The sequence below is a fragment of the Propithecus coquereli genome, unplaced genomic scaffold (assembly GCF_000956105.1).
Source record: "Propithecus coquereli isolate 6110/MARCELLA unplaced genomic scaffold, Pcoq_1.0 Scaffold42, whole genome shotgun sequence".
In the NCBI taxonomy this organism is placed as follows: domain Eukaryota; kingdom Metazoa; phylum Chordata; class Mammalia; order Primates; family Indriidae; genus Propithecus; species Propithecus coquereli.
Window position 1 is genome coordinate 2,699,759 of NW_012149952.1, and position 9,422 is coordinate 2,709,180.

Consider the following 9,422-nt stretch of genomic DNA (forward strand, 5'->3'; position numbering starts at 1 on the left):
AGGCAGGAGGATCGCTTGAGCCCAGGAGTTTGAGGTTGCTGTGAGCTAGGCTGACGCCACGGCACTCACTCTAGCCCGGGCAATACAGTGAGACTCTGTCTCAAAAAAAAAAAAAAAAAGAAAAGGTGGTCCCCATTAGCATCACGCTCACATCCTACCAACCAAGCATCACTGTGGGGAGACTGACCTTTGTTCTCGATAACTCTCCCATAATGTCCCAGGACTGATGAGTGTGGGGGGGTGTTAGGTAGAATGGTCTGGTTGGCTGGTCATATGCCTAGCCCTGGAGCTGGAGGGTGGAGTCAGCCCCACTCAAACAAGGGTGGGTGGTTCCCAAGAGGAAAATTAGGGTGCTGGGCAGAAACAAGGAGCAGGTGACCCTCCAGCCTCTCTCTGGGTCTGGGGGAAGAGCCGAGCCTTGTTCCTGTGCCCTCCTCGCCCCCACCAGGACCAAAAGCTGATCTTGGAGCGGCTACAGGTCGTGTATACCGTCGGCTACTCCCTGTCCCTTGCCACGCTGCTGCTAGCCCTGCTCATCTTGAGTTTCTTCAGGTGGGATCCCCAGTTGTGAGTGGTGGCAGCAGAGACATGGGCCTCAGTTACTTGTCCAATAAGATGGGGTGGTCACCTACTCCAAGCATCCACTGGCGCTTCTCTGGGAAGGGCTGGAGAGAGCTAAAGGGGCTCTGTGTGGCTGAGGACGGCTCTCCGGAGGTCCCCAGACTGCCCCCCAAATCTCCCAGGCGGCTGCGCTGCACTCGGAACTACATCCACATCAACCTGTTCACGTCTTTCATGCTGCGGGCGGCAGCCATCCTCACCCGAGACCGTCTGCTACCTCCACCTGGCCCCTACCCTGGGGACCAGGCCCCTACCCCGTGGAACCAGGTGCGCATCCTGCTCCCCTTCCACAGGGGAATCTGCCTCCTCTGGTGGGACCAGGAAGTTTCCGATCCGCTTCCTACCTCCTACACTATCAACAGTTTATCTCTCTTGACCCCTCCAGACGCATTTGGAGGGGGACCTTCCCAACTCAGCCTCCCCCATCATTGAACTCTCCCAGCCCATTCCTCCTTTACTGGAATTTTCCATCCCCTCTTCCCTTTTTGGCTCATCCATCATTGGTCTTTTCCACCAATGAGAGCATCCACCTGCTGGAGGTGAGGCGGTGACGGGATGGGAGAAACTAACTGGTGCGGGTGGAATGTGGTAGGTGGCAGTTTGGTACTGGGAGACAGGGCGCGAGAGACCAGCAGCTGGCAGCAGAGGTGGGAGGAGCTATCTGGCGGCAAGTCGGGCCGTACCAGTTGTTGAGAAGTCACGGGGTGGGACAGTCCATAGGCTGGCAGGAGAGTTCAGTTCTTAGAAGGAGCTGGGGTGGCAGAGGCCGTATTTTGGGGGTCTAGGGGAAACTCTACTCTGGTGGCATGATAGAAGACACAAATTGTTGAGGGGGTCAGGGTGGGAGAGTCCATATAGGGGAAGAGAATAGGGTGAAAGGAAGCAACCACTGATCCCATGCCCTGGAGAACAGATGTGGGAGAACATTCGAGGGCAAGAGATAGGGACGAAGCGGTGTCAGGTAGGGGAAGGCTTGGGGACACCCCAGCAGCCCCGACTGCCCCCTCCTCCTGTCTGGCCCTCCCTAGGCGCTAGCCGCCTGCCGCACAGCCCAGGTCGTGACCCAGTACTGCGTGGGTGCCAACTACACGTGGCTGCTGGTGGAGGGTGTCTACCTGCACAGCCTCCTGGTGCTCGTGGGAAGCTCCGAGGAGGGCTACTTACGCTGCTACCTGCTCCTTGGCTGGGGTGAGCCCCGACCCCGTCCCCCGCCCAGCCCAGCGCGCCTCGGCTCCCCCAGCTGCCCGGCTGCCGCTCTACCTCAGGGGGTCTCCTCCACCCTCTGGGCTTCTGCCTCCCCTCCCTGACACAGGAATCCGCGGGTCTTGGGCCTGGCGGGGCCCGTGCGCGCGCTGACAGCTGCGGCGGGGTGGGGGGGCGGGGGTCGGGGTCTGCACAGGGGCCCCCACGCTTTTCGTCATCCCCTGGGTGATCGTCAGGTACCTGCACGAGAACACGCAGTGAGTTGCAGGGTCTGGGGCGGGGCCTGGGAGGTGGGCGGAGCTTTGAGGGACTTGGGCGGGTTGCGATGGAAACGTGGGCAGGGTCTGATGGCAACTCAGGGATTGGGGGGAATGTGGGCGGGGTCTAAAGGAATGGGGAGCTTGAAGAGGTCTTGGAGGACTACTGGCAAGGGGGGATGGGGTGGGGACGTGCTAGTAACGGATGGGCGGGGCCTTAAGGAATGTGGGTGTGGTCTTAAGGAAAGTGGGCGGAGCCTGGCGAGTTAACGTGTATGATCCAGTGAGTCTAGAGGTTTTCTGTCTCTTAGCCCTATCCCGCCCCCCACAGGTGCTGGGAGCGAAACGAAGTCAAGGCCATTTGGTGGATCATACGCACCCCCATTCTCATGACCATCTTGGTAGGGTCCGCCCTGCCTCCTCCAGGCTGTCCTCAGGGATTGTCCATTCTGGGAAGTAGGGTACCATCTCCTGCCCTCCCCCACCAGAATGGGAGCTGCTGGTTCAACTTCTGTCTCTCCCCGCAGATTAATTTCTTCATCTTTATCCGCATTCTTGGCATCCTTCTGTCGAAGCTGAGGACACAACAGATGCGCTGCCCGGACTACCGGCTGAGGTGGGGGCCGGCGGTGGGGACGGAGGGGAAAGGGCCAGGTGCGAGTTGGGGGACCCGGGGCCACAGGGCACTGCTGCCCTCTCCCCCTAGGTTGGCTCGCTCAACGCTGACGCTGGTGCCCCTGCTGGGTGTCCACGAGGTGGTGTTTGCTCCGTTGACAGAGGAACAGGCTCGGGGCGCCCTGCGCTTTGCCAAGATCGGCTTTGAGATCTTCCTAAGTTCCTTCCAGGTGCTCAGGCAGGGTGCAGGGGCTACACCCTTCCCCACGGGGCCCTCCTTCCCACCCCCGGTCACGAGGGCTACAGTCATCCTCGGGCACAGCCACTGAATGGGGCGTGAAGATGGGGTTTTGTTCACGCCACACACAATACTGAGCGAGGGCTGTCCTGGGCTGGGCAAGCAGCAGGGAGCAGGAGGGAGACCGTTAGCCCGGGAGTACTGCCTCCTGCTGAACAGTGAGGTTTTGAGGCTGCACACAGCTGGGGCCAAATTCAGATTCTGTCACTTGCCAGCGGTGTGGCTTTCACCTCAGGCTTGGAGCCAGGCAGAGGCAAATGGGGTCCCTAAGGCGCAGAATTTAAGGAGGTGCTCATTCCCAAATTTGAGGCCAACCTTGCACTTGCTTGCTTACCCTGGTCCCCACGCTGCTTCACCTTGCTGGGCCTCAGTTTCCTCATCTCTAAAGTGGGGACAATACCAGTCTCACCTTACAAGCCTGTTTATTCATTAAATTCAGCAAAAAAATTGCTGAGCACATACACGTAGTAAGCACTCTTCCGGGCTTATCGTGGGGATACGGCCACGAGCCAAATGGCCCCTACACGCTAGCGGGAGAGACAGACAACCCACTGCATAAGTGAAACACGCAGAGCATCAGGTGGCGAGATGTGCGTAGAGGGGGGAGAAAGCGAGAAAAGAGAGATGAGGTGTCCAAGGAAGGGTGGGGTCGCTGTTTCAGACAGAGGGTCAGGGAAGGCCACCCCGAGAAGGACACACTGGAGCAGAGACCTGAGGAAGGTGAGGGGATAGGCCAGGCACAAGTTTGGGGAAAATGTCCCAGGAAGAGAAACACCACGTGCAAGATCCCTGAGGCAGAAGCGTAGCCTGTGATGAAGGCCAGCGTGCCTGAAGCAGAGGGTCCGGTAAGGCATGGGGTATGGGGGCCGAGGACAGAGGGCTGAGGGGCCTCCCGGACCAGGTGAGGACTTCAGCTTTTTCTCTGTTCCAAGCAGGAGCTAAGGGAAGGTTCTGGGCAGAGGGATGTGATCTGAGTTAGATTTTACCAGCGTCATGGAAAGTAATACTAAGATTAGTGTCTTAATCATAGTACCTATACATAATTGATTTCTATTAATTAATTAATTCTAAAATAGAAATACATTTTGTATTTATTTAAATTTAGATGTAGAATATATATAAATTTATGCAGATATAAAACTAATTGTCCATCATTAATGGTATATGATAAAACAAGATGAAGAAAAAGGTTCTATGTGTCAGGCACAATCACCACTGTATTACTGCTCCATTTTCGAGATGAAGAAACTGAGGCACAGAGGGGTTAAGCAGCTTGCCCAAGTGGGAAAGTGGGGAAGAGATCCTTCCTCCAGGGCTCGGTTTTCTTAAACCTTCCCCCCAACCCCTGGCAGTGAGAAAGTGATCGCAATAGTCTAGGACCAAGGTGGCGGCAGCTTAGGTGTTTGGGGGCCTGGCAAGGGTTCGAGCTCATTAAGGGTGTGGTTACAGTCCTGCCCCCACCCCGATTTAACCCCCGCGCCTCCTCTGGCAGGGCTTCCTGGTCAGCGTCCTCTACTGCTTCATCAACAAGGAGGTAGGAAGAGCTCTGGCCCGCCGCCCGCGCCCTCTGGCGGCCGCGCGGGGAACGGCGCCGCCTCTGAGCGCCATCCTGTTGCAGGTGCAGTCGGAGATCCGCCGTGCCTGGCACCACTGCCGCCTGCGCCACAGCCTTGGCGAGAAGCAGCGCCAGCTCCCAAAGCGTGCCTCCCGGGCCCTTCCCTCGGGCTCCGGCCCAGGCGAGGTCCCCACTGGCCGCGCCTTGTCCTCAGGGATCCTCCCAGGGCGTGGGGATGAGGCCAGCCGGGTGTTGGAAAATTACTGCTAGAAAGCGGGATTCCTGTGTCCGTTCAGTTAGCATGTATTTAGTGAGTGCCTACTGTGTGCCAGGCCCAGTGTGGGGGACGCTGGGGAAACGGGGGAGAAGGAAACAGGAAAACAAGGTTCCTGTCCGCCTGGAGATCACAATGGAGTGGGGGAAACAGATGAACACAAACATCAAGTTACACATACGCTGTAGAACAGCTTATGAAGGGAAATTGGAAGAGGGGCTAGGGTGGTCTTGGAGGCCATCTCTGAGGAGGTGACATTTAAACCATGCCTGAAAGAGGTGAAGGAGACAACTTTGGTAAGAATTGGAGGATAAGATTCTAGGCAGAAGAAATAGCATATGCAAAGGCCCTGGGGCAGGAAGGAGCTTGGCCTTGGCTGGACTGGAATAAGTCAAAGCCAATAGAGAGAGAGAGAGAAGTAGGCAGAGGCACAAGAGTTGGGATTTAATTCCAGATGCACTGAAGATTCTTAGCAGGAGCGTCTCAGGCTAATGTTTTAAACAGATGCACCTGCTGTCCCGTAAAGCTGTGGTCCCCAACCCCTGCTCCCAGCTACCCCCCCAGCAGGTGAGTGGCCAGCTGAGTGAGGGAAGCTTCATCTGTATTTCTAGCCACTCCCCATCATTCGCCATCCCCTCCAACCCCACCCCTCAGTCCATGGAAAAATTGTCTTTCATGAAACCTGTCCCCAGTGCCAAAAAGGTTGGGGATCGCTGCTGTAGGAGAACAGATTACCAGCGGCAGGAGTGGAGGCCGGAAGCCCAGTGAGGAGGGGGCTGCAGGCAGGAAGTGACAGTGGCTGGACCAGGATGGAAGCCACGAGGGGTGTGAAGCGCTTGGATTCTTGAGCTACTTTAAAGGTAGAGCCGAGAGGATTTTGAGATGGATCGCACGAGGGACGTGCCGCCAAGAGAGAAGTCAAGGAAGCCTCCTCGGTTTGGAATGGTGCAGAAAGATGGGGAAATTGGGCTCAGGGTGGGGAGAACCAAGATTGCTCTTTGGACAGTTAAGCTGCCAATGCCTGTAGGATACCCAAGGACGAGGGTCTGCAGTTCTCGCGAGAGGTGAGCGCTGGAGCTAGAAACGCGAGAGGCACTGGGATCCAGAGACAGGGATGCACAGGCGTCTCAAGGCAGCCTTGGAGCTGGAACCTTCTATCCGGAGTAGCCAGGGCCACTGCTAACCGCGGAGTGAGGACGCGGGTCTCCTAAGATGGGTAGTCCCTGGGAACTGGGAGAATTACGGGGGAAGCTGATAGCCTCATCGTGGCCGGACCCCCTGTACACACGCAAGACCCTCACTCCTAAATCCTTCCCCCACATAAACACACACAGACTCAGTTAGTCCCTGGGTGTTGTCAAGTATTTTCCCTGGGCAGATGTGCCCGTAGCTGAACTCAGCCTTTTCAAGCTTGTGGCCCTCCTCCCTCCCACCACCTTGTGGGTTCTGGTGGGTTGGAGGCCTTAGGGCAGGGCCCTTGTAAATAAAGCATGAGAAACACTTGCTTTTTTCCTTTCTGGAGTGGGAGAATCTTCTTGGCCAGGCCATAATGGGAAATGACTGGGTGGGGGCTTATGGGGGCCTTGCTCAACTTCAGCCGTGTGTTGCCACAAGAACACAGGGACACCATGCTGCCACTGTCTGCCCTGTCTAAGAATTCCCAATTGGCAATGTTACACGTAAAATTACAAGCCTGTGTGTGCAGGTATGCACACCCGGCGAACTCTTTGAGGGCTGCTTTTCTAGAAAGGTACTATAGGAATAGTAAAGTAGGAACCAGCCCGGTTCTTATCTTAGTTTGAACTAAGTTCGACTTAGTTCAACTAACTTGAGCTCAGTTTGGCTACTTACTAGCTGTGTGAATTGGGGAACATTCCCAACTCCTCTGCAAATAAAAACCATCTGGGGCAGTGGGGTGGGTGAAGAGATGACAAAGGAAATCAGACCATGCTGGGACTCGAATCTTCGATGCCAACCTGCAAGGCAGGGAAACCAATTTCCACTTCCCAGTCAACAACCAGCGGGAGACAGGGCAGGATTCGAACCCAGGACTGTAACTCCAGGGCTTGGGCTGTTTCCACTCCTGCCAAAGAACCAAATCCCAGGGGTGACCTCCTGTGGCAGCACCACTGCCCCGACTTTACAGATGAGGCTATTGTAGCTCCGCCCTGCTCCCCGACAATAAAGACTGCTCGCGAGGACCTGGCTCCCTGGGTTTGGACACAGCTCCACTGTTCCTGTGTGACCCTGGGCAAATCGCTTAGCCTCTCTGGGCCTCAAATGTCTCATCTATAAAATGGGATAGCTCTATTATCTGCCCCACAGGTGGTTATTCCAAGCAGACGTGGTAAACGCATGTATTTATAACCTCACAGCGGTCGCCCTGTGTGTGTCAGGCCTTCTCCCCGCTGCAGGGTCCCAGCTCCGCCACTAACAGGCTCACAGGCTCACTCAGGCTGTGCCTTTCACAGCTCAGAGTGTCCGAACATCTCATTAAGTTCACGGGCGTGCAACCTACATGTGCCTGGTGTTTGGCTACATCCAGAGGACAGAGATACAGGCAGCGACAGAGAGACGAGGGGGGAAAGGTCAGTGTGCGTGTCAGAGCACGACAGGGACACTTAATCCACCCACCATACCCAAGGCCTCCCTTTGCCACCTCAATCTCCCCGCGTTTGTCAGAGAATTCCTCTCAAGGGTCATTAAGCTGAATTTGAGGGGCAGCGGAACTCAGGGGTTCAGCCACAGGCTCAGGAGGGGGTGGGTTTGAATCACGGCATCACCACTTCCCGGCTGGGTGCCCCTGGCAAGTGACATTACCTCTGTGTGCCTCAGTTTCTTCTTCTGGAAAATGGAGGTAATTAACAGGCCTGCCTCAGAGTTGTCAGGAGGATGTCTGCAAAGTGTTGAGTCTGGCACCCGACCGGCTCAGGCGTTAGCCACCATCACTAGCAGTATTTGGGGACTGACTGCTTTAAACGCTCATCTACTCCTGTCCATGGGCGCAGGTCAGGGGCCCTCTTGGGCGTGCCTGTGTCCCCAGCATTGCGACACAGGGCTGGGCGCAGAGGAGGCACTTGGCGGATGTGTGCTGATGGAAAAAATAATTAAAATAGAAGAAAGCCGAAACTTCCTCCAGCATCACAAATGAGAGATCATTTCAGCCCAACCTATTCACTTCGCAGATGGGGAAAGGGAGGTCTGGATGGGGCAGAGCTGGGGCCTCTTCGCCTGCTCGGGGGTCCTGGTCCCAGCGTTGTAGGGACCTGGTGTAGGTCCCAGCCCTACACCCCGCTGCCTTCCCTCCTTCCTGAGTCCGCCCCACTCACGAGGCCCTGGGAACAGACAGATGTCACTAGAAAAAAACACTGCTTTATTATTGCCATCACAAAGAGCAGTTGTTCACAGGACAGGGGACCAAGTTGTCGGCAGGAAGGCGGCCCTACTTGCCAGCGATAAGCGGGTTCCGCAGGACCACGATGACCGAGTCCCCGCGCAGGAACATCTTGGAGATGTAGCGGTCCTTGTTGACCGGCTTGGATTTCTTCTTCCCCTTGCCGCTCTTGGGGACCTCAGTCCACATCTCCTTCACATTCTCCAGCACCATGTTGCAGTGCCTGGTGGGAGGGGGCAGGAGGAGGTAGGAAGGCACGGGGAGTGAGAGGAGAGACTTCCGACTGCCTCTCCTCTGCCCGGTACTGCTGTCCCCCTCCACAGCGCAGGCTGGGGCAGGGTGCAGGCCCTGGGCCAGGAGGGCCGGGCTTCCAATGCCACCTCTGCAAGTCCTTAGTTAAGGCTTGGGCATAGGATTTCACCCCTCTGTGCCTCAGTTTCCTCCTTCTGAAAGGGAGCCTATCATGGCACCTCCCTCATAGGGTCGTTGTGAAGATGAAATGAATTAACACAACATTTTGGTAAAGTACTCAGAACACAGCACAGGGTAAAGGCAAACGAAACGGTTCCGCTGTGCCTTTTAACGCTAAGTGTTTGGGAAGGTGGCAGCAAAGGAGCTCCTGCTCTCTGGGGACCCAGGGCCTCCTGGGGTGCTGGGGCTCCAGGCGGCACCTGACGCCTCCACTCCAGTCCTGCTTTGTCCCTGTCCTCAGGTGCCAGGTGGGCACATGTGATGACAGTATGCATGAGCTCATTCAACAAACGCTTGCAGAGCATCTACTGTTAATACACGAATACTATGGATACAGCCACAATAAAACAGATGACACCCCTGCCAGCCTCATAGGGCTTGCAACCTAGCAAGGGGACAAAAACAAGAAATAAGTAAACAGAGATCTGCAATTTACTGGCAGGTGCTGATAACTACTATGAACAAAAATTAAAGCAGGGTCAAGGCAGAGTAGATGGAGGAAAGAGATACAAAGCGCTGAGAAAGGGACAGAAAGAGATGAGGACGGTGTGGAAGGGTGGGGAGGAAAGGGAGATGAAGAAGGGATGGGAGGAGATGGGGGACGTGCAGCTGTTAGAGGCTGCTGGTTTAACCAAGCCGAAGTGCACACACCTGATGGAAATACTACTGCATGGTAAGAAAAAACGAAAAGAATAAGGGAGCTCTCTATGCTTTGCTATGGAGTAGCCTCCAGG

General features: G+C 55.8%; 2 protein-coding genes across 4 annotated transcripts in view; one reads left to right on the top strand and one right to left on the bottom strand.

Moving 5' to 3' along the window:
* GIPR (gastric inhibitory polypeptide receptor) overlaps window positions 1-5,393 on the top strand; it is a 9,033-nt gene extending 3,640 nt beyond the window's left edge. For 2 of the 3 annotated variants that reach the window (XM_012653325.1, XM_012653326.1), the window contains 9 exons: window positions 449-552; window positions 744-888; window positions 1,650-1,809; window positions 2,021-2,081; window positions 2,413-2,482; window positions 2,609-2,697; window positions 2,788-2,926; window positions 4,487-4,528; window positions 4,613-5,393. In XM_012653325.1, coding sequence (XP_012508779.1) covers window positions 449-552; window positions 744-888; window positions 1,650-1,809; window positions 2,021-2,081; window positions 2,413-2,482; window positions 2,609-2,697; window positions 2,788-2,926; window positions 4,487-4,528; window positions 4,613-4,819 — 1,017 coding nt within the window. In that variant the 3' untranslated portion in view covers window positions 4,820-5,393. Of the gene's footprint in view, window positions 1-448; window positions 553-743; window positions 889-1,649; window positions 1,810-2,020; window positions 2,082-2,412; window positions 2,483-2,608; window positions 2,698-2,787; window positions 2,927-4,486 lie in introns of all 3 variants that reach the window. The other variant, XM_012653324.1, reaches the window with a different exon arrangement.
* A 2,788-nt stretch (window positions 5,394-8,181) lies between these two features.
* SNRPD2 (small nuclear ribonucleoprotein D2 polypeptide 16.5kDa) overlaps window positions 8,182-9,422 on the bottom strand; it is a 4,097-nt gene continuing 2,856 nt past the window's right edge. The window contains exon 3 of the mRNA XM_012653307.1: window positions 8,182-8,439. Within this exon, the coding sequence (XP_012508761.1) occupies window positions 8,266-8,439 (174 nt within the window). The 3' untranslated portion in view covers window positions 8,182-8,265. The remainder of the gene's footprint in view (window positions 8,440-9,422) is intronic.